The sequence below is a fragment of the Pelmatolapia mariae genome, linkage group LG4 (assembly GCF_036321145.2).
Source record: "Pelmatolapia mariae isolate MD_Pm_ZW linkage group LG4, Pm_UMD_F_2, whole genome shotgun sequence".
Classification (NCBI taxonomy): domain Eukaryota; kingdom Metazoa; phylum Chordata; class Actinopteri; order Cichliformes; family Cichlidae; genus Pelmatolapia; species Pelmatolapia mariae.
Window position 1 is genome coordinate 11,733,931 of NC_086230.1, and position 22,776 is coordinate 11,756,706.

General features: G+C 41.2%; 1 protein-coding gene across 1 annotated transcript in view; it reads left to right on the top strand.

Annotated features, from left to right (window-relative positions):
• LOC134625737 (nucleolin-like) overlaps positions 1-22,567 on the top strand; it is a 35,197-nt gene extending 12,630 nt beyond the window's left edge. The window contains exons 4-18 of the mRNA XM_063470987.1: positions 512-574; positions 696-829; positions 911-977; positions 1,209-1,370; positions 1,458-1,513; positions 1,772-1,889; positions 3,081-3,169; positions 3,506-3,623; positions 14,608-14,696; positions 15,034-15,151; positions 16,373-16,461; positions 16,579-16,605; positions 21,013-21,130; positions 22,343-22,431; positions 22,559-22,567. Coding sequence (XP_063327057.1) covers positions 512-574; positions 696-829; positions 911-977; positions 1,209-1,370; positions 1,458-1,513; positions 1,772-1,889; positions 3,081-3,169; positions 3,506-3,623; positions 14,608-14,696; positions 15,034-15,151; positions 16,373-16,461; positions 16,579-16,605; positions 21,013-21,130; positions 22,343-22,431; positions 22,559-22,567 — 1,346 coding nt within the window. The remainder of the gene's footprint in view (positions 1-511; positions 575-695; positions 830-910; positions 978-1,208; positions 1,371-1,457; positions 1,514-1,771; positions 1,890-3,080; positions 3,170-3,505; positions 3,624-14,607; positions 14,697-15,033; positions 15,152-16,372; positions 16,462-16,578; positions 16,606-21,012; positions 21,131-22,342; positions 22,432-22,558) is intronic.
• Positions 22,568-22,776: the final 209 nt, after the last annotated feature.

The window sequence follows — 22,776 nt, forward strand, 5'->3', positions numbered from 1 at the left end:
CCAATATAATCAATATAATGCCTTGAGGTGACTGTTGTTGTGATTTAGTGCTATATAAATGAAAATTAATTGATTTGTAAATATTTGCATTATCACAATGTGAAGAAGGACCACAAGTGGACACAGTGTTCGGGTTTATTTCCCCCTTTTATTGCTGACACACACATACAATACTGACAGTCTCTTTGTCTGTTTCCCAGACTCGGCACCCACACGTGCAGCTTCCAGCCGCACTCTGACACACCTCTCCACTCTCTGCTCCAGCTTCACTAAAAATTACACATCAAGAGAGAGAGAGCTCATTTACTAAAACATCACACACCTGTCCCACCAACCTCCACCACACACAACTATTACAATGAAAGTTGGAAATAGCCCCACAACTGGGATCTCTCTTTATATAACTTTAACATTTGCAAATGAATGATACATTTACACTGACCATGAAAATATATTCACCTTATTTTTTTAATAGAGAAATTACGTCTTTTTTTGTTGTTGCAAAAAACAGACTTGTGGCGTGTAAAATGTGGAACCAAAAGGGGTATCCTAGATAGAGAGAAGTTGGAAGACGGTAAGTACATACAGTCCTGTAAAATATATAAAAAAATAAATAAATAAATAATTTTTCATGAAAATGATACATTTTTTCTTTATAAATATGTTCTTTTTTGTGATGTCGATGCTTGGCATAGGTAAGGCATGTATTAAGTGTGAAGGCAACTTGTACAGTCCACCTGAGTTTGAGAAGCTTGCAGGAAAAGAGCCATGTAGAAAATGGAAGTCAACTATTTTCTACAAGAAAAAACCTCTGCAGTTTTGGTTTGAGGTAATTTTCTTTTTTGTCCATTTCTATGAATCTACGAAAGTCAGATTTCACTAAATAAACTGTTCAACTAACTTATTACAGGAAGGCTATCTAACCACTACAGGATATAGACAAAAGAAAAGAAAACGAAAATCGTCAGCCTCAACAGGTTTGTCTGCAGTTTCTTTATCTGTACCACAAAACCAGAGAAGTTTTGAGAATATGAATCAAAAGCATGCAAAGATTATTTTATTATTTTTAATGAGCTGTTTCAAAACTTCAGTAGTTTTCACAAATACTGTGCAGAAGTTGAGAAGGAGTATTCGTTAACTTAGAACTACTTATAAAACTCTCAGTGTACTTGGTAATATTTTAAACAGTTATATCTGTTATTCTGAAGAAGAAAGTGAGGAAGATCATGTTGACGATGAAGATGAGGATGAAGAACGGGAAGATGAGCATATGGATGAAGAGGATGATGAGGATGAAGAAAGTGATAATGATGAAGATGAGACTGTGCCTGCTGTTGCCTCTAACCATACTAACAGCAGTGATATCAAAGGTGACATTTCTGATATATTTCCTATTGGTATGTTAGGATAACAAAGACCTTGTTTGTGTATGAAAATAACGCTTCTTCTTTTTTCAGAGAGAGTAACACCTACAATTCCAACACCTGGAAAACATGCATTAGACATTAAAGAGGTAAAGGGTATCATTAACATCCCTCCTGAGGCAAGACAGATTATTTTCTTTGAATGTTTTACTGGAGATTTTATTGCTGGTATGTTTGAGTATGTTAATCATCTTAGATTACTCTACTTTACACCAGCACCGTCATCAAGATAGAAATTTGGCAAATATTATGGTTCAGCATGACAAATTACAAATGTACGCTTTTACCCCATCCAGTCCGACTATTTAAAATAAATACTAATATAATCTATATTGTTTTTTAAACAGAAGACTAGACATCATCCTGGCATGCCAAGATCTGAAGTCACTGAAAATCCCAGAGATGTGGCAAAAAACACAGCAATCAAACAGCAAAATGTTAACAAAGAACCTGAAAAGAAACGGAGTGAGTTGTTCAAACACTAAAAGCACTTGAATGATGTGTTGGTCTTCTATTTTGTGTACTTTTTGTTGAAGTAGAAGAAAACAAAATCCAGTTTCAATCTATTTTCTACCAAGTTTACAGGGTCGTCCTTTGTACCTCTGATAATGTGAGATGAGTGTGGGTGTACAGTGACCCTCGCTATAACACGGTTCACCTTTCGCGGTCTCGCTGTTTCGCGGATTTTCTTTGTGTGCAATTTTGCATGTTTTTTTTTTTTTTTTTTTTTACAGCACATTGTGTTCTTCGTCCTGATTGGCTGTAGACCATTGTCAAATCAATCTCGTGCTGTGTCTCCTGTACAGTACAGAATGCGTTCAGCTTGTCAAATTTACATTAATCTTGGATCGCTAGCAGCATGACTCTGAAGTGCTGCACTGTATGTTTGTAATGTTTCTCCACAACAAACACAACAATATTGATGAAACGTTTTGCAGCCTTTGGTTTCATTCTATAATACTGAAGTTATTTTTCTATGAAGGTTTGAACTTTGAGAGTGTTTAAACAAGAGAGAAAAGTGTGAAAATGTTCATGCCTGTCTGAGAAAAGTGTATAAAGTGTTTAGTGAGGGGTTTTACAATCTTAAAACATCTATAATAATTGTAAAACATAAAGTTGGGTATTTCGCGGATTTCACCTATTGCGGGTTATTTTTAGAACGAAACTCCCGCGATAAACGAGGGACCACTGTACAGTTAATTTGGCTCAGTTCTGAAATGATAATTGAAGTTCTCCAAACAATGAGTGAAATCCTTCACAACACTGGTTTGCTTCTGCAAAATTTAGGAGCTTTTCTTATTTTATGTAAGCATTTAGCACAAACGTGCACACAGCTAACTACTGTAACAGTTTTGTTTGCAGTATGAATAAAGTATTGTTTCATTATGTCTTTGCGATCAACACAGATCAGTTGTGTTCTCTAATGAATAGTTTTACTTTCCCAAAGTCACTAAACGGGCGTTTTATTTGGTATACCTGTCCAACTGCTCATTAATGCAAAAATCTAATCAGCCAATCACATGATAGCAACGCAGTGCAGCCATGGAGACATGGTCAAGATGATCTGCTGAAGATCAGACTGAACATCAACATCAATCTAATTCTAATAATCCCAAAGTGTGCATGCTCATATTTTAATCATCTTTGTTTTTTCAGAGAAGACAACAACCAGCACAATTCCAACACTTGTGAAACCTGCACTAAAGATCAGAGAAGTAAAGGGTGTCGTTAATAGCCTTCCTGAGGTAAGACTGTTTTATTTTATTAAAAACTTACCATTCAAAATAAAGATAACTTAAAACACCACTGTTGCTAAAGGACTTTCTCATAGGCGGTTGTCTAATTGTTGCTGTTTTCTCTGTATTATTGTAGGGTCTTTACAATATAAAGCACATGAGGTGACTGTCTTTATAGTTTGGTGTTATATAAAAAAAACTGGATTAAACTGAATCTTGCTCAAAATGATTTTTATAATACAACTATATATTATTTTCCTGGTCTGCTTTTCTCCATCCAAGCTTACCATTCAAAAGAAATAATAAATAAGGATACAAATATATTCTTGGTTGTCTTTGACACAGAAAGCTACAGATCATCCTGACACGACAAGATCTGAGGTCACTGAAAATCCCAGAGATGTGGCAAAAAACACAGCAATCAAACAGCAAAATGTTAAGAAACAACCTGAAGAGGAACTGAGTGAGTTGTTAAAACACTAATAGCACTTGAACGATGTGTTGGTCTTCTATTTTGTGTACTTTTTGTTGAAGTAGAAGAAAACAAAATCCAGTTTCAATCTATTTTCTACCAAGTTTACAGGCAGGTTAAGTTTATTTATATAGCACAGTTCAACAGCAAGGTGATTCAAAGTGCTTTACAGAGACATTAAAAAACAAAAACAAATAAAAAGCATGATTTAAAATGGAAAAAAAGAGAAAGAAAGGAAGGAACAGTAGATAGAATCAGTAGTTAAAATGTAAGTTTTGAAATGTAAGCTTAAAAGTACAACAGTGCGGATTTGGTGTTTTATTGAAATGCAGCAGAGAACAGGTGAGTCTTCAACCTGGATTTAAATAAACTGAGTGTCTCAGCTGATCTGAGGCTTTCTGGGAGTTTGTTTCAGATATATGGAGATTAAAAGCTGAATGCAGCTTCTCCATGTCTGGTTCTGACTCTGGGAACTGATAAAAAACAGGATCCAGATGACCTGAGGGATCTGGAAGGTTCATACTGGGTCAGGAGGTCACTGATGTATTTTGGTCCTAAACCATTCAGAGCTTTATAGACCAGCATCAGAACTTTAAAGTCTATCCTCTGACGGACAGGCAGCCAGTGTAAAGACCTCAGAGCTGGACTGATGTGGTCCACTTTTTTGGTCTTAGTGAGGACTCGAGCAGCAGAGTTCTGAATGAGCTGTAGTTGTCTGACTGAGTTTTTTAGGTAGACCTGTAAAGATTTTGTTACAGTAATCAAGACTGCTAAAGATGAATGCATGGACTAGTTTTTCCAGGTCCTGTTGAGACATCAGATCTTTTATCCTTGAAATATTCTTTTTTTTTAAATAATGTCTTTTTATTAAGAAGTTTTCCTTTTATACACATAAACATCAACATATATATTATACATATAAACAGAAAGAAAAGAAAAGGGTTACAGATGATCTGTACATTCAGGTTAAGTATTACATTTAGGCTGTGAAATGAGTTCAGAAATGTATCTTCAGCTGTGAAATAAAAGGAAAATAAAGAAAAAAGGGAAAGAAAGAGAAGAAAGAGAAATATAAACATATGTATGATATATCCCAAAGTAACATAATCCCTGCAAAATAATCCCATTCATTCCCACCCAGGTCACTGCCCTAGACCTGCACACTGTATTTCCACACCTGACATAAGAGAGTTTGCTGGAAAATTCTTATAGATTTTGAAAAGCATCGAGGAAGGGTCCCCACATGCTTTGAAATTTCCCAGTGGAGTTCTGAAGTGAGTGTCTTATCTTTTCCAGTTTTAGACACGCCATGAGGTCATATAACCACTGTTTGTGAGTGGGAGGGGCAGCATCCTGCCACCTCAGTAGTATTGCCCTCCTGGCCAACAGGGAACAGAATGATAATGCCTGTTTTTTAGAGGCCGGTAGAAGCACCTCATTCCCACTGATGCCAAACAGAGCAAGAAGGGGGCCAGGGGCCAGCGTCACACTGAGAATCCTGGACAGGGTATGAAAAACGTCTGACCAGAACTGAACAAGATTGGGACAAGACCAGTACATGTGGATCAGTGAGGCTTCAGCGGTTTTGCATCTGTCACAATATGGAGTGATTTCAGGATAGATACGGGATAGTCTGGATTTTGAGAAATGGGCTCTATGCACCACTTTGAACTGGACTAAACAGTGGCGGGCACATAATGATGTTGTGTTGACATGTTTGAGTATAGAGGCCCATGTTTCGTCAGAGATTGTCATGTTGAAGTCTTCTTCCCACAGTGTCTTGAGCTTGGATGAAGAGGTATGTGTCAAATTTAACATTTTATTGTAAAGCAAGGAAATCAGCCCTCTATTGGTTGGATTGAGTTGTAGGATAGTTTCTAATAGTGTAGGCTCTGGTGGAGGGCTTGAGCCTGAAGTCTGGTAACAAATAAAGTGTCTGACTTGCAAGTATCTGAAAAAGTGTGATGGTGAAAGACTATATTTATTAGCAAGTTGTTCAAATGATGCTAGTTTGTTGGCTATGAATAGGTCCTTAAAGCAAGTTATTCCACTTCTGTGCCACTCCACAAACCCACCATCCTGGATAGAAGGTTTAAAGAGATGATTAGATGCAATGGGGCTGAGAAGGGAGAAGTCACAGAGTTTAAAGTATTTCCTAAACTGGCCCCATATTTTTAATGAGTGCACCACTACGGGGTTGGGGATGGAGTTGAATGAAGAGGATGAGAGTGGAGAACAAAGTGCAGCTGGTAAGGATATACTGTTGTCACTATGCAATTCCATAGTCACCCAGTCAGGACAACCACCCTGATTGTGGTAAAAATACCAGAACACCAAACATCGTATGTTAGCAGCCCAATAATCAAAACGAAAGTTGGGAAGTGCAAACCCACCCTCAATTTTAGATTTTTTGAAGATGCATCTTATTAAGCCTTGGGCGTTTACCCTGCCATAGATAAGATGAGATGACAGAGTCCAGCTCATTGAAAAAGTATTGGGAATGAAAATGGGTAAGGCATAAAAAGGTATAAAAATTTGGGTAGAACGGTCATTTTAATTGAATTGATACGTCCTACCAGAGACATAGAGAGTGGTGTCCAGTGGGTGAGGGACCGCTTCACTTGGTTCAGCAATGCACTCACATTTTCTTTGAAAAGGTTTTTATGTTTTTTTTTGTCACTGTGATTCCCAAATATGTAAATTTTTTCCTTTCAACTCTGAAGGGCAAGCAGGTGAAGTCTAATATACTTGATTTGCTACTTAGCGGGAAGAGCTCACTTTTATTAAGGTTCAGTTTATACCCTGAAATCTGACCAAATTGACTGAGCAGATTCAATGCAGATGGTAGTGAGGCTAAGGGCTTAGAAATAAAAAGCAGGAGATCATCTGCATAGAGCGAGACCTTGTGTTCTGTATTGTTTCTCCAAATGCCGTGTACCTCTTTGCAACTGCGGAACGCAATGGCAAGGGGTTCTATGGCCAGATCAAAAAGCAGGGGGCTGAGAGGACATCCCTGGCGTGTGCCTCTGTGAAGTTTGAAAGGTTTTGATAATTGGAGGTTAGTTCGTATTGTAGCAGATGGTTGAGAATAGAGTAATTTAATCCATGAAGTAAATTTTGCTCCAAAGCCAAATCTATCAAGGACTGCAAAGAGATAATCAAACTCAACTTGATCAAAGGCCTTTTCAGCGTCAAGCAAGACTACACATTCATCAGAGTCTGTAGGGCTGGAGTAAACTATGTTAAATAGCCTCCTTATGTTAAAATATGAATGACGACCTTTAATGAAGCCTGTCTGGTCTTTTGAAATAATTTTTGGAAGAACTATTTCTAGTCTACGGGCAAGTATCTTGGCTAATATTTTAGCGTCTGTGTTCAATAGAGAAATGGGTCTATAGGAGGCACATTCCAACGGATCCTTTCCTTTCTTTGTAATAAGTGTAATACAGGCTTCATAGAATGACTGAGGAAGAGATCCTTGTTTGATGCAGTCCGTGAGGGTTGCACTAAGCTGCGTGGACAGTAATGAAGAGAAGTGTTTGAAAAATTCTGACGGAAAACCATCTGGGCCTGGACACTTGCCAGATTGCATTGAAGCTATAGCCAAGGAAACTTCTAACTGAGAGATGGGTTCATCCAGCCTTGTTTTAAGTTCCGGTGGAATTTCAGGAATGTCAAGTTTAGCTAAGAACTCATTAATTGCATTGCATTGCAGTCAGTTTGGGACTCTGAGGTGTAAAGCTGTGAGTAAAAATCTCTGAACACTTCATTGATTTTTTCGTGATCTGTGACTATGTTGCCATCTTGTTGTCGAATTTTAAGAATACTTTGCCTCGCCCTAGAACCTTTTAGAAGGCTCGCCAGTAATTTATCAGGTTTGTCACCATGCATATAAAATTTGGATTTGTCATGTAAGAGTAAACGTTCAGTCGAGTACGTTGTAAATGGTCTGATTCTTATATAGCGCTTTTCTACTCTCCCGGAGTACTCAAAGCGCTCTATACAACATGCCTCATTCACCCATTCACACCGACTCGTACAAGCACTTCTAAACACAGTGCAAACTAACCTGCATTCACACACATTCGTACTCCGATGAACGCATCGGAGGGCAATTTGGGGTTAGTATCTTGCCCAAGGATACTTGGCATGTAGATCGGGGAAGCCAAGAATCGAACCACCGACCTTCCGATCAGTAGCTGATCTGCTCTACCACCTGAGCCACAGCCACAGCCACTTGTGAGTAGGTCAGGTCTTGTTTTAAGTTCTACACGCTTTTTAAATATTTCATGATTCTGTTTGAGAGCATACTGTTCATCGGTCTCCTTAATTTGTTGCATTAACTTATTTCTTTCATGGGTGGACTGTTTTTTAATTCTTGCTGAATAAGCAATAATCTGGCCTCTGATATAAGCCGTAAAGGCATCCCATACGACAAGGCTGGAAGTCTCTGGGGAAGAGTTTGTGGCAAAGTAAAAACGTATCTCATCCTGGATAAACTTTACAAAATTTTCATCTGACAGAAGGGTCGAGTTGAAACGCCATTGTGCAGCTTTAACAGGAGGATGTGGAAGAGACAGAGACAGAGTAAGAGGGGCGTGATCTGAAATAACTATGCTATGGTAGGCACAGGAGTGGACCTGCTGCAGACAATTAATGTCAATGATAAAGTAATCAATTCTTGAATATGTATGGTGCACATGTGAAAAATAGGAGTAATCTCTTTTATGAGGATTTAGGGTACACCAAACGTCACACATTCCATATTCTGATAGAAAGGCATGAATGACAGATGCAGATTTACTTAGAACATTACTCTTAGTGGATGAGCGATCCAGGGCTAGGTCTAACCAGCAGTTAAAATCACCCCCCAGAAAAAGAGAGTAGATACTTAAGTCGGGTAGAGAGGAGAATAGTTGTTTAAAGAAATTCTCGTCATCTGTATTAGGAGCATACACATTTACTAGGGCAACAAGACTGTTATACAGTTTCCCACTGACTATGACATATCTGCCATATTTGTCTGCTACGACATTGTGGGCCTCAAAGGGAATGTTCTGCCTGGCCAATATAGAGACCCCACGTGCCCTAGCTTGGAAAAGTGAGTGAAAACACTGGCCCCTCCAACGTGAGAAGAGACGGACATTATCAGAGGTCCTGACGTGGGTCTCCTACAGGAAAGCCACGTCAGTGTTATGGTGTTTAACATGTGAGAAAACCTTCCTTCTCTTGACTGGATGATTTAGGCCTTTAACATTCCACCTTAGAAAGTTTAACTGCAGACTCATCTGATTTATAGAGCAAAGACAATATGCACACTGGCCTTAGATGATAAGAACAGAATAACTTTACAGTGGGTGGAAATTAGTTCAGAACAGGTTGAAAAAAAAAAACAGTGTATGAGGTTCATAGCAGTGACCCTTACCCTCCCCAAACCCTCCCCACAACAGAAAATGGCTGCCAAAAAAAAGAACAAGAACAAGCAGCGAGCTCTTCAAACTTAACATATTTAAAGTGTTACTCCTCCTGTCTATTATAGCAACAACCTAGGTGTTGAAGTAATCGAACCACTGCTCCGGTGGCCATAGCATATTAAGCTGAAACCCCGTATGTTACTGTTAAGTTTTGAAACTGTGTATCAGCCACCAAGTCCAAATGTAATTGCTGGAGTGTTTCAAAGCAGAGTCAAGTATGTAAACAAACAAACAACCAAACACAAAAAAGAAGATGTAGTTCAATAAGTACTACTGGTATAAATGAATTATTGAATGAGAACTGACGGAAGGCTACGAATAGATAACAAAACTCCCCGTCTCCGTGCAACAGGTATTACGTCATTAGCCAATAGGTAGAGGTCAATGAGGTTGCCTCCTTATTTATCAAAGAAAGAAAAACTCCATTTAACTCCATAAAAAATTATGGAGTTAAATGAAAGTAATAATCAGCATTTCAGTACTATAACATTCAGACTATATCGCTGCACTTGGAGGGGAAAAACAACATCTTACGTGGATCCCGACTGCGCCTCTATACATGTATGGAATGTTTGGTACCTGCATTTGGTGTCACTGTTTTATTAGTAATAATTCTTCATGGGGCTTCCGGAGCCTTTGGGAGCCTCTCAATGTACTGTTGAGCCTCGTCCATGGAGCTAAAAAACTTTCTGGCGCCGCTGGCCTGCGTTATGCGAAGCCGTGCTGGGACGAGGAGAGCCGGCCTCAGGCCTTGCCCGTAGAGCTCCGACATAATGTCCTTGTACTGCGCCCGCTGATTGAGGACCTCGGGACTGTAGTCCTCCACAATTCGGATAGGCACGCCTTGGTAGTCGAATTTCCCTCTCCTCCTAGCTTCTCGGATGATGAGGTCCTTGATCTGGTATCGGTGCAGGCGGATGATCACCGGGCGAGGTGGGCGTCCCGCGGGCGGCTTCACTGCGAGGGAACAGTGCGCTCTATCGAGCTCCGGTGGAGACTGAAGTATTTCTTTGCCCAATAACTCACAGAGAAGGTTGGAAAAGAAGTGAGTGGGGCGCCCACTTTCAGTGTCTTCAGGCAGTCCAAGGACGCGGATGTTCTGACGCCTGCTACGGCTCTCCAGGTCGGTGACTTTGTTCTCTAGCTGGCTGTTGTCTTCGCGAAGAGCGGCACACGTGCTTTCAAGGTCAGCGATTCGTTGGCTCAGGTCTTCAGTTGCAAGCTCCAAGGACGAAACTCTCTCGGCCTGTTCCTCTTGGGCTTACCGTACCTGGTCCAGTTTTGAATCGAGGGCGTTAAACGAGGTCTTAAATTCAGACGCCAACTTATCTCGGTGCTGCTGGAGCAGCGTGGTGATAGCCTCCAGTGTTAAGCTAGCGTCCTCCTTTTTGTTCGCTTTTGCACTATTAGAAGCCATTGGAAAGCGTCAAAAGTGTTCGAAACACCAGAAAAGTAGTTACGAGTGTAAGCGACTCTAGGTGGCAATTGGAGGGGTGAAACTGGTCAAAGCGGAGTTAAATTCACCGGAGCAGTTCGTTCCTGCGTCTACTCGGGTCGCATGCTGACCGGAAGTCCATCCTTGAAATATTCTTGAGGTGATAGTAAGCTGACTTTGTTATTGTCTTAATGTGTTTTTCTAAGTTTAGGTCTGCGTCCATCACTACACCCAAATTTCTCGCCTGGTTGGTGGTTTTTAGGTGTATAGATTGAAGTTCTCTGGTGACCTGTAATCGTTTTTCTTTGACTCCAAAGACTATTACTTCAGCTTTGTTTTTGTTTAGCTGGAGAAAATTGTGGCACAACCAGTCATTAATTTCCTCAATGCATTTACCAAGAGCCTGTACAGGGCCTCGGTCTCCTGGTGACATTGTGATATATATTTGTGTGTCATCTGCATAGCTGTGATTGTTTATTTTGTTGTTCTTTATATACAGGGTCATTCTCTGAACCTCTGATTATGTGAGATGAGTGTGGGTGTACAGTGGTCCCTCGCTATAATGCGGTTCACCTTTTGCGGTCTTGCAGTTTCGCGGATTTTTTGTGTGTGCAATTTTGCACGTATTTTTTTGCATGTTTTTATTTTTGTTGTTTTTTTTACAACACATTGTGTTCTGCGTCCTGATTGGCTGTAGACCATTGTGGTCGCAAATTTATTTCCAACAATCATTCATTTCACATCATATTACTCAGGTGCCTCTTGCACTCTCTGTATGCTTTTGGGTGAGTTCATGAGCCCTCTGCAGAACTTTCTAACAAAGGCAAAACTTCATTATTTACTTCTCTTGCACTCCTCTTTGGTGAGTGATAACGAACCCTCAATATACATTTCACATGCAAACTCTGAGACATTATTAGATTGTTCTACAACTCCTGCATTTTACTGAGATCTATTTATGGATGCTGTTTTGACTCTCTTATCTTCATTGTAGCCCAAACATGTTCTTATTTATTTGGTCTCTATCTCTCATTCCTTACTAAGATGCTCAGATGTTCTTAGATCATCACCACTACCTTCTATATTTCTCCAAACACAACACAAACCTCCCTATTTCAGTTATTATTTGTTTGTGTGATTTATTTACTTTCCCTCTAATTATTTTAGGCCTGGGTTTTATCCCAGCTATGTTTTATTGTTAGAATTAGTTTATAGTTGTCATTCTTACTGTTATTAGTTTGGATATGTTATAATTTAGTTCTAGTTTATGTTATCCTTTTATTTTACTTTAGTCAATCAGCTCTATTTCCAATTTATTTAACTTTTGGTCATACCTTCATTAAGCTAATAATCCAAAAAAGTGCCTGCAATCCCTATTTACTCATTATCCCTATTTTGGCAATTAATATTTTCTTTTACTCAATTTTAGCCACTAATTTCCCACCTTACTTCATATTGCTGGTTAACAAATATTATTTTTGCAGATCTTTCTGTTTAAATTCCTTAAACAACAACATTATATTTCAGCAGCAATGTGTCTATTTTCCTCTTTATATTCAACAATTCTTAATTTTGCCGACTTATCTCTTTTAACTGCTCTGATGCTCCTCTCACTCGTCCACATGCCTTAGGGATGATTCACAAACTGCCTGCAGACACGGTGCTCTGCAGCACAGTGAGCTCAGTTTTTTTAGTCTCTCAAATCAGTCCCTCTACAACTTTTTATTTATCTACCTACTAACTTCCCTTTTCCTTATTTATTTATCAAAACACTCCCCTTACGCGTATTCCTCTAACTCTTATTTACAGCAAGAGTTATTTTAAGCAATATTTACAGCAATACATGGTTATACTCTAGACTACTACTTAGCAATATTTACAGCAGTGATTATACTTAAGGGTTAGTAACAGCTATTTACATATTTACACTTGGGCCGAAGGTGTCGCCTTTCATACAGCGACGCGCGCAATTTACCCAGCGTGTCCAGACCGGTGGACTCGAAGGCCCTCAGAATCCCACTGCGAGCCCCAAGTCCCCGCGTTACGTGCTGAGTTCTTATCTCCAAAAATCCCCCAAAGGCCGAGCAGACCTGACTACCTAGCAATTCACTTGGGTTAACTAGGTTAACCAATTAAATGGTTAACCTAGTTAGCCTGTGTCACCTTATCTACCTAAATGGATAACTAGGTTTCCAGCGGTAACCACCTTGAGGGTGCCGACATATAATTCACTTTTCATCACTTTTCATCACTTCAACTTTTACTTCTGCGCAACTTACGCCTATTCTTCAGATACACTTCCAAAACACTAAAGAATAGCGGAAAAATAAACCCAAACTCCCTCAACACAGCCCTGGAGTCTAACTCCAGCACAGGGCAGAGCAGCCTTTCACACACACAAACCCCACATACGCACACACACAGCGCTCACTCACACTCCCCCCGCGGGTCACACAAGTTACAGGAATAACACACACACATATGATGCAGCATTAAACTCCACTCCTTCAGCATCTTAAACTAACATTATTTCTTACAGTGTAACACTTTATCACTTAGAATAACAGCGACCATTTGATTAAAGTCCTTTTCAAGGTTAGGTGAAATCTACTTAGAGCCAAGGTGGGAACCCCCCTTCTGCACTCAGACAACACCAACATTGAGCAGGAAAAAAAACTCTGCTTACCTTAATATAGCGGCCGCTTGGTGTTCTCTGATGTGCAAGGCCTTGGCATTCCCCAAGGCTCCCAGCAATCACCTTAATTCCTTGTCCCTTCGTGGTCGCCAATTGTGGTCGCAAATTTTGAAGCCATCCTGATAACCTTCTCCCACCAACAATGTGGAGATCCAACCCTTTTAGATCCAATTAAAATCAAGAAACTCAAAAAGATGCTCTGTAAAAAAGTAGAATTCTTAGAACAGAGTTTAATACACTGAATCATATGAACAGCAGGAAAAATACATACAGACATTTAGCAAGAGAATTACATAGCAGACAGCAAGCAAAGCAAAACCCCGGGGTGTACAGCCTTAAGCACAGACAGCAGAGCAACACAGAGACAGACAGAGAGCAGCAGCAGGAGGAAAAAAGCTGGGGGTGTCCTCTGCTCCCCTAATATATAGGGACCAGTATCCCCGCCCCCTGCTGCTGGGTAACTTTCCCACGCGCCCACGCGAGTGTGTGTGTGTGATTATATCGTATGATATTTTATCGTGATGTGTTCAGGATCTCTGTTACAGCATTAACTGCCCTGTTACTGTACCACCTTAATAAACCACTGTGAAGCAAAATGTCTTGTGCTTAAGACTCTACATGAAAGTTAAAATATATAAGTTCAGTGCACATAGATATATAGTGTATATAGTTACATAGTTATACATATCACACAAAAATCCACCACACCATTGTCAAATCAATCTCGTGCCATGTCTCCTGTACAGTACAGAATGCGTTCAGCTTGTCAAATTTATATAAATCTTGGATCGCTAGCAGTGTGACTCTGAAGTGCTGTACTGTATGTTTGTAATTTTTCTCCACAACAAACACAACAATATTGATGAAACATTTTGCAGCGCTGAATGCAAACGCGGGTGCCTTTGGTTTCATTCTATAATACTGAAGGTATTTTTCTACGAAGGTTTGAACTTTGAGAGTGTTTAAACAAGAGAGAAAAGTGTGAAAATGTTCATGCCTGTCTGAGAAAAGTGTATAAAGTGTGTAGTGAGGGGTTTTACAGCCTTAAAACATCTATAATTGTTGTAAAACATAAAGTTGTTTGAAGTTTGAATAAAATATTGTTTTTGCGATCAAAACAGATCAGGTGTGTTCTCTAATGAATAGTTTTACTTTCCCAAAGTCACTAAACGGCCGTTTTATTTGGTATACCTGTCCAACTGCTCATTAATGCAAAAATCTAATCAGCCAATCACATGACAGAAACTCAGTGCAGACATGGAGACATGGTCAAGATGATCTGCTGAAGATCAGACTGAACATCAACATCAATCTAATTCTAATAATCTCAAAGTGTGCATGCTCATATTTTAATCATCTTTCTTTTTTCAGAGAAGACAACAACCAGCACAATTTCGACACCTGTGAAACCTGCACTAAAGATCAGAGAAGTAAAGGATGTCATTAAATTCCTTCCTGAGGTAAGACTGTTTTATTTTATTAAAAACTTACCATTCAAAATAAAGATAAATTAAAACACCACTGTCACTCAAGCACTTGCTCATAGGGGGTCATCTAATTGTTGGTGTTTTCTCTGTATTATTGTAGGGTCTTTACAATATAAAGCACCATGAGCTGACTGTCTTTATAGTTTGGTGTTATATAAATAAAACCGGATGAAACTGAATCTTGCTCAAAATGATTTTCATAATAAAATTGCATATTATTTTCTTGGTCTGCTTTTCTCCTTTCAAGCTTACCATTCAAAAGAAATAATAAATAAGGATACAAATATTTTCTTGGTTGTCATTGAAACAGAAAGCTAGAGATAATCATGACACAACAATATCTGAGGTCACTGAAAATCCCAGAGATGTTGCAACAAACACAGCAATCAAACAGCAAAATGTTAAGAAACAACCTGAAGAGGAACTGAGTGAGTTGTTCAAACACTAAAAGCACTTGAATGATGTGTTGGTCTTCTATTTTGTGTACTTTTTGTTGAAGTAGAAGAAAACAAAATCCAGTTTCAATCTATTTTTTTACCAAGTTTACAGGGTCGTCCTCTGAACCTCTGATTATGTGAGATGAGTGTGGGTGTATGTGGTCCCTCGCTATAACGTGGTTCACCTTTCGCGGTCTTGCAGTTCCACGGATTTTTTTTGTGTGCAATTTTGCATGTTTTTTTTTTTTTTTTTCAGCACATTGTGTTTTGCGTCCGGATTGGCTGTACACCATTGTCAAATCAATCTTGTGCCGTGTCTCCTGTACAGTACAGAATGCGTTCAGCTTGTCAAATTTACATTAATCTTGGATCGCTAGCAGTGTGACTCTGAAGTGCTGTACTGTATGTTTTGTAATTTTTCTCCACAACAAACACAACAACATTGATGAAACGTTTTGCAGCGCTAAAGGCAACCGCGGGTACCTTTGGTTTCATTCTACAATACTGAAGTAATTTTTCTATGAAGCTTTGAACTTTGAGAGTGTTTAAACAAGAGAGAAAAGTGTGAAAATGTTCATGGCTGTCTGAGAAAATTGTATGAAGTCTGTAGTGAGGGGTTTTACAATCTTAAAACATCTATAATAATTTTAAAAAATAAAGTTGGTACTTCGCGGATTTCACCTATTGCGGGTTATTTTTAGAACGTAACTCCCGCGATAAACGAGGGACCATTGTACAGTTAATTTGGCTCAGTTCTGAAATGATAATTGAAGTTCTCCAAACAATGAGTGAAATCCTTCACAACACTGGTTTGCTTCTGCAAAATTTAAGAGCTTTTCTTATTTTATATAAGCATTTACAAATGTTTTACCCCATATGTGCACACTGTTAACTACTTTAATAGTTTTGTTTGCAGTTTGAATAAAATATTGTTTCTGTATGTCTTTGTGATCAAAACAGATCAGGTGTGTTCTCTAATGAATAGTTTTACTTTCCCAAAGACACTAAACGGCCATTTTATTTGGTATACCTGTCCAACTGCTCATTAATGCAAAAAATCTAATCAGCCAATCACATGACAGCTACGCAGTGCAGCCATGGAGACATGATCAAGATGATCTGCTGAAGATCAGACTGAACATCAAAACATCAATCTAATTCTAATAATCCCAAAGTGTGCATGCTCATATTTTAATCATCTTTCTTTTTCAGAGAAGACAACAAGCAGCACAATTTCGACACTTGTGAAACCTGCACTAAAGATCAAAGATGTAAAGGGTGTGATTAAATTCCTTCCTGAGGTAAGACTGTTTTATTTAAATAAAAAATTCACATTCAAAATAAAGATAATTAAAACACCACTGTCGCTTGCTCATAGAGGTCGTCTAATTGTTGGTGTTTTCTCTGTATTATTGTAGGGTCTTTACAATGTAAAGCACAATGAGGTGAGTGTTTTTATAGTTTGGTGTTACATAAATAAAACTGGATTAAACCGAATCTTGCTCAAAATGATTTTATTTTCCTGGTATCCTTTTCTCCATCCAAGCTTACCATTCAAAAGAAATAATAAATAAGTCCATCCATCCATCCATCCATTTTCTTCCGCTTATCCGGGGCCTGGTCGCGGGGTCAGCACCCCAAGCAGAGAAGCCCAGACCTCCCTCTCCCCAGCCACCTCCTCCATCTTGTCCGGGGGATTGCCAAGGCGTTCCCAGGCCGGCCGAGAGATATAATCTCTCCAGCGTGTCCTGGGTCTGCTCCAGGGCTTCCTCCCGGTGGGGCAAACCCGGAAAACCTCACACAGGAGGCGCCCAGGTGACATCCTTGTCAGATGCCCAAACCACCTCAACTGGCTCCTTTTGATGTGGAGGACCAGCGGCTCTACTCTGAGCCCCTCCTGATGGCTGAACTTCTCACCCTATCTCTAAGGTAGAGGCCAGCCACCCTTCGGAGGAAGCCCATTTCCGTCGCTTGTGTTCGCGATCTCGTTCTTTTGGTCACTGCCCACAGCTCGTGACCATAGGTGAGGGTATGGGCGTAGATCGACCGGTAAATTGAGAGCTTCACTTTTACACTCCGCTGTCTCTTCACCAGAACAGACAGGTACAGCATCCGCGGCATGTGCACCAATCCGTCTCTCGATCTCCCGCTCCCTTCTCCCATCACTCGTGGGAACACGAGTGATGGGAGAAGGGTCAGGAACTCGTCCCTGACCCGGAGTGGGGACTCCACCCTTTTCCGGCTGTGGACCATGGCCTCAGATTTGGATGTGCTGATTCTCATTCCCACCGCCTCACATTCGGCTGTGAACCATTCCAAGGCGAGCTGGAGGCCATCACCCAATGAAGCCAACAGAACCACATCATCTGCAAAAAGCAGCGATGAGATCCTGAGACCACCGAAGTGAAAGCCTTCCACCACTTGGCTACGCCTAGAAATTCTGTCCATAAAAATTATGAACAGAATCTGTGACAAAGGGGACCCCTGGCGGAGCCCATCACCCACCAGGAACGAGTCCGACTTATTGCCGGCTATGCAGACCAAGCTCTTGCAATGGTCGTATAAGGACTGAATGGCCCGTAGCAATGGGCCAGACACCCCATACTCCTAGAGTCCCCCACACAGGACACCCCGAGGGACACGGTCAAATGCTTTCTCCAAGTCCACAAAACACATGTAGACTGGTTGGGCAAACTCCCATGCACCCTCAAGTATCCTCTAGAGTATAAAGAGCTGATCCAGTGTTCCACGACCAGGACGAAAACCACATTGTTCCTCCTATATCCAAGGTTCTACTAACGGATGAACTCTCCTCTCCAGCACCCTGGCATAGACTTTCCCAGGGAGGCTAAGGAGTGTGATTTCCCTGTAGTTGGAACACACCCTCTGTCCCCTTTCTTAAAGATGGGGACCACCACCCCGGTCTGCCAGTCCAAGGGTACTGCCCCTGATCTCCACACAACATTGTAAAGACGTGTCAACCAAGACAGCCCTACAACATCCAGAGCCTTCAGGAACTCGGGGCAGACCTCGTCCACCCCAGGGGCCCTGCCACCAAGGAGTTGTTTAACTGCCTCAGTGACCTCGCCCCCAGAGATTGGCGGGTCATCCCCTTTGTCCCCAGACTTTGCTTCCGCCACGGAAGACATGCCAGTGGGATTGAGGAGGTCCTCGAAATATTCCTTCCACCGCCCGACAATTTTCTCAGTTGAAGTCAGTAGCACTCCACCCTCACTATACACAGTGCATGTAGAACTCCGCTTTCCCCTGCTGAGTCGCCTGACGGTTTGCCAGAATCTCTTCGAGGCGGTCCGAAAGTCTTTTTCCATGGCCTCTCCGAACTCCTACTACACCCGAGTTTTTGCTTCAGCCACCGCCCGCACCGCATTCCGCTTGGCCGGTCGGTACCTATCAGCTGCCTCCGGAGTAGGGATGGGTATCGAAACCCGGTTCTTGTTGAGAACCGGTTCCCACTGTTTCAATTCCTTGGAATCGTTTGCCATTTTTGCAAACGATTCCCTTATCGATTCCAGTTGCCCCGAATGACGTCACCACGTTGCGGCGCTTCATTTACCTGGCAGGAAACATGGCGCCTAAGCGGCTCAAACGCTCAAAAGTTTGGCTATACTTTACGAGAACGGATGACAACAGGCTAACTTGCAATACTTGCAAAGTAGATATTTCATTTAAGGGAGGAAACACTACGAATATGCAAAAGCATTTGCTCACAAAACACGCGATAACCTTAAATGAGTGTCGTGTTTTTAATTCCGCTCCGGACTCGTGAATCTCAACCCAGCAGCAGCGGTAACGTTTGCACGTCCTCTCCCGTTAACAGTGCATATTATGTTAGCGCGATCTGCCTTATTACAAAACCTGCCATTACTGTGCGCTGCATTTAGGTGACCATGATGAGAGAGACAGACAGAGTCTGGCTGGCTCAGATGCTGGCAGTTCTCGCTGCAGTCTACCGTTAGCGTCTCCTTTCAAGCCAGGATAGACGAATGTCACCGAGCAGTAACTAAGTTTGTGGTAAAAGGCTTGCACCCATTTGCCACAGCAGATGCCCCCGATCTTCGGTAAGTGAATGTGTTTAATTGTAGGCAGGGACATTACTGGATATTCTTGTGTAATTGCTACAGAATAATTTATGTTATACTTTGTTATTGCTAGAGAAGAATATTTATTTTATTATTTTACATTTACAAGTTTTTTTCCTGGGGACCCTGTGACACCCCATTGAAGAGCCATAGGCTGTGGATCTCTTAAGATCTCACTGTTGGGTTTGTAAGGCCATGTTACTCCTAAATTTCTATCTTGTTCAAAGAGAAGATATAAAACAAATTTCTAAGCTAATCGACCTTAGTGTTCTCCTTTTTTTAAAAAAAGAATCGATAAGAGAATCGATAAAGAATCGAATCGTTAAACAGAATCGAAAATGGAATCGGAATCGCGAAAATCTTATCAATACCCATCCCTACTCTGGAGTCCCACAGGCTAACGAAGCCCGGTAGGACTCCTTCTTCAGCTTGGTGCTCCCCTCACCTCTGGTGTCCAACATTTGGTTCGGGGATTACCACCACGACAGGCACCAACAACTACCTTGTGGCCGCAACTCAGTGCAGCGGCAATGGAGGTGCTGAACATGGTCCATTCTGACTCAATGTCTCCAGTCTCCCTCGGAATGCTGTTGAAGCTCTGCCGGAAGTGTGAGTTGAAGATTTTGCGGACCGGGGCCTCTGCTAGACGTTCCCAGCACACCCTCACTGTATGTTTAGGCGCGCCAGGTCTGTCCAGCGTCCTCCCTCGCCACCTGATCCAACTCACCACCAGGTGGTGATCAGTTGACAGCTCAGCCCCTCTCATTACCCGAGTGTCCAGAACATATGGCCTTAGGTCTGGTGATACGATTACAATATCGACTATCGACCTGCGGCTTGGAGTGTCCTGGTGCCACACGCACTTATGGACACCCTTATGTTTGAACATGGTGTTCATTATGGCCAAACTGTGGTTTACACAGAAGTCCAATAACAAAACACCACTCGGGTTCAGATCCAGTTGGCCGTTCCTCCCAATCACGCCCTTCCAGGTCTCGCTGTCATTGGCCATGTGAGCACTGAAGTCTCCCAGTAGGACAACAGAGTCCCCAGGAGGAGCACCCTCCAGTACCCCACCCAGGGACTCCAAGAAGGCTGGGTACTCTGAACTGCCGCTCGGCGCATAAGCGCAGACGACGGTCCGATTCCCTGACCCGAAGGCGAAGGAAACAAACCCTCTCGTCCACTGGGAGAAACCCCAACATACCAACACCGGCCTGAGGGGATACCAAGATACCCACCCCAGCCCGCCGCCACTCACCATGGGCAACTCCAGACTGAGACAGAGTCCAGCCGCTCTCCAGGTCGCTGGTTCCAGAGCCCAGGCCATGCGTTGAGGTGAGCCCGACAATATCTAGCCGGTACCTCTCAACCTCACGCACTAGCTCAGGCTCCTTCAACACCAGAGAGGTGACATTCCATGTACCAATTGCCAGTCTTGGTAGCCGAGGATCGGTCCGCAAGAACCTCTGCTCCTGGCCGCTTCCCGGCTCACATTGCACCCGACCCCTACGGTGCCTCCTGCAGGTGGTGGGTCTGCAGGAAGATGGGCCCATGTCCCTTTTTCGGGCTATGCCCAGCCGGGCCCCATGGACTAAGGCCCGGCCACCAGACGCTTGCCTTCCGGCACCCTCCCCGGGCCCGGCTCCAGGGCGGGGCCCCAGTAACCCTATCCCGGGAAGGGTGAACTGTACCATTCAAATGAAATAATAAATAAGGATACAAATATATTCTTGATTGTCTTTGACACAGAAAGCCAGAGACCATCCTGAGATGAAAAGATCTGAGGTCACTAAAAATCCCAGAGATGTGGCCAATAACACAGCAATCAAACAGCAAAATGTTAACAAACAACCTGAAGAGGAACCGAGTGAGTTGTTCAAACACTAAAAGCACTTGAATGATGTGTTGGTCTTCTACTTTGTGTACTTTTTGTTGAAGTAGAAGAAAACAAAATCCAGTTTCAATCTATTTTCTACCAAATTTACAAGGTCATCCTCTGAACCTCTGATTATGTGAGATGAGTGTGGGTGTACAGTGACCCTCGCTATAACACGGTTCACCTTTTGCGGTCTTGCAGTTCCACGGATTTTTTTTGTGTGCAATTTTGCACGTTTTTTTTTCTTTGTTACAGCATATTGTGTTCTGCATCCTGATTGGCTGTAGACCATTGTCAAATCAATCTCGTGCCGTGTCTCCTGTACAGTACAGAATGTGTTCAGCTTGTCAAATTTAGATAAATCTTGGATCGCTAGCAGTGTGACTCTGAAGTGCTGTACTGTATGTTTGTAATTTTTCTCCACAACAAACACAACAATATTGGTGAAACGTTATGCAGCGTCAAAGGCAACCGCGGGTGCTTTTGGTTTCATTCTATAATACTGAAGTTATTTTTCTACGAAGGTTTGAACTTTGAGAGTGTTTAAACAATAGAGAAAAGTGTGAAAATGTTCATGGCTGTTTGAGAAAAGTGTATAAAGTGTGTAGTGAGGGATTTTACAGCCTTAAAACATCTATAATAATTGTAAAAAATAAAGTTGGTACTTCGCGGATTTCACTTATTGCGGGTTATTTTTAGAACGTAACTCCCGCGATAAACGAGGAACCACTGTACAGTTAATTTGGCTCAGTTCTGAAATGATAATTGAAGTTCTCCAAACAATGAGTGAAATCCTTCACAACACTGGTTTGTTTCTGCAAAATTTAGGAGCTTTTCTTATTTGATGTAAGCATTTACAAATGTTTTAGCCCATATGTGCACACAGCTAACTATTGTAATAGTTTTGTTTGCAGTTTGAATAAAATATTGTTTCTGTATTTCTTTGTGATCAAAACAGATCAGGTGTGTTCTCTAATGAATAGTTTTACTTTCCCAAAGTCACTAAACGGGCATAGGCATACCTGTCCAACTGCTCATTAATGCAAAAATCTAATCAGCCAATCACATGACAGCAACTCAGTGCAGCCATGGAGACATGGTCAAGATGATCTGCTGAAGATCAGACTGAACATCAACATCAATCTAATTCTAATAATCCCAAAGTGTGTATGCTCATATTTTAATCATCTTTGTTTTTTTCAGAGAAGACAACAACCAGCACAATTTCAACACTTGTGAAACCTGCACTAAAGATCAGAGAAGTAAAGGGTGTCGTTAATAGCCTTCCTGAGGTAAGACCGTTTTATTTTATTAAAAACTTACCATTCAAAATAAAGATAAATTAAAACACCACTGTCACTAAAGCACTTGCTCATAGGCAGTCGTCTAATTGTTGGTGTTTTCTCTGTATTATTGTAGGGTCTTTAAAGCACCATGAGGTGACTGTCTTTATAGTTTGATGTTATATAAAAAAAACTGGATTAAACTGAATCTTGCTCAAAATGATTTTTATAATAAAACTATATATTATTTTCCTGGTCTGCTTTTCTCCATCCAAGCTTACTATTCAAAAGAAATAATAAATAAGGATACAAATATATTCTTGGTTGTCTTTGACACAGAAAGCTACAGATCAT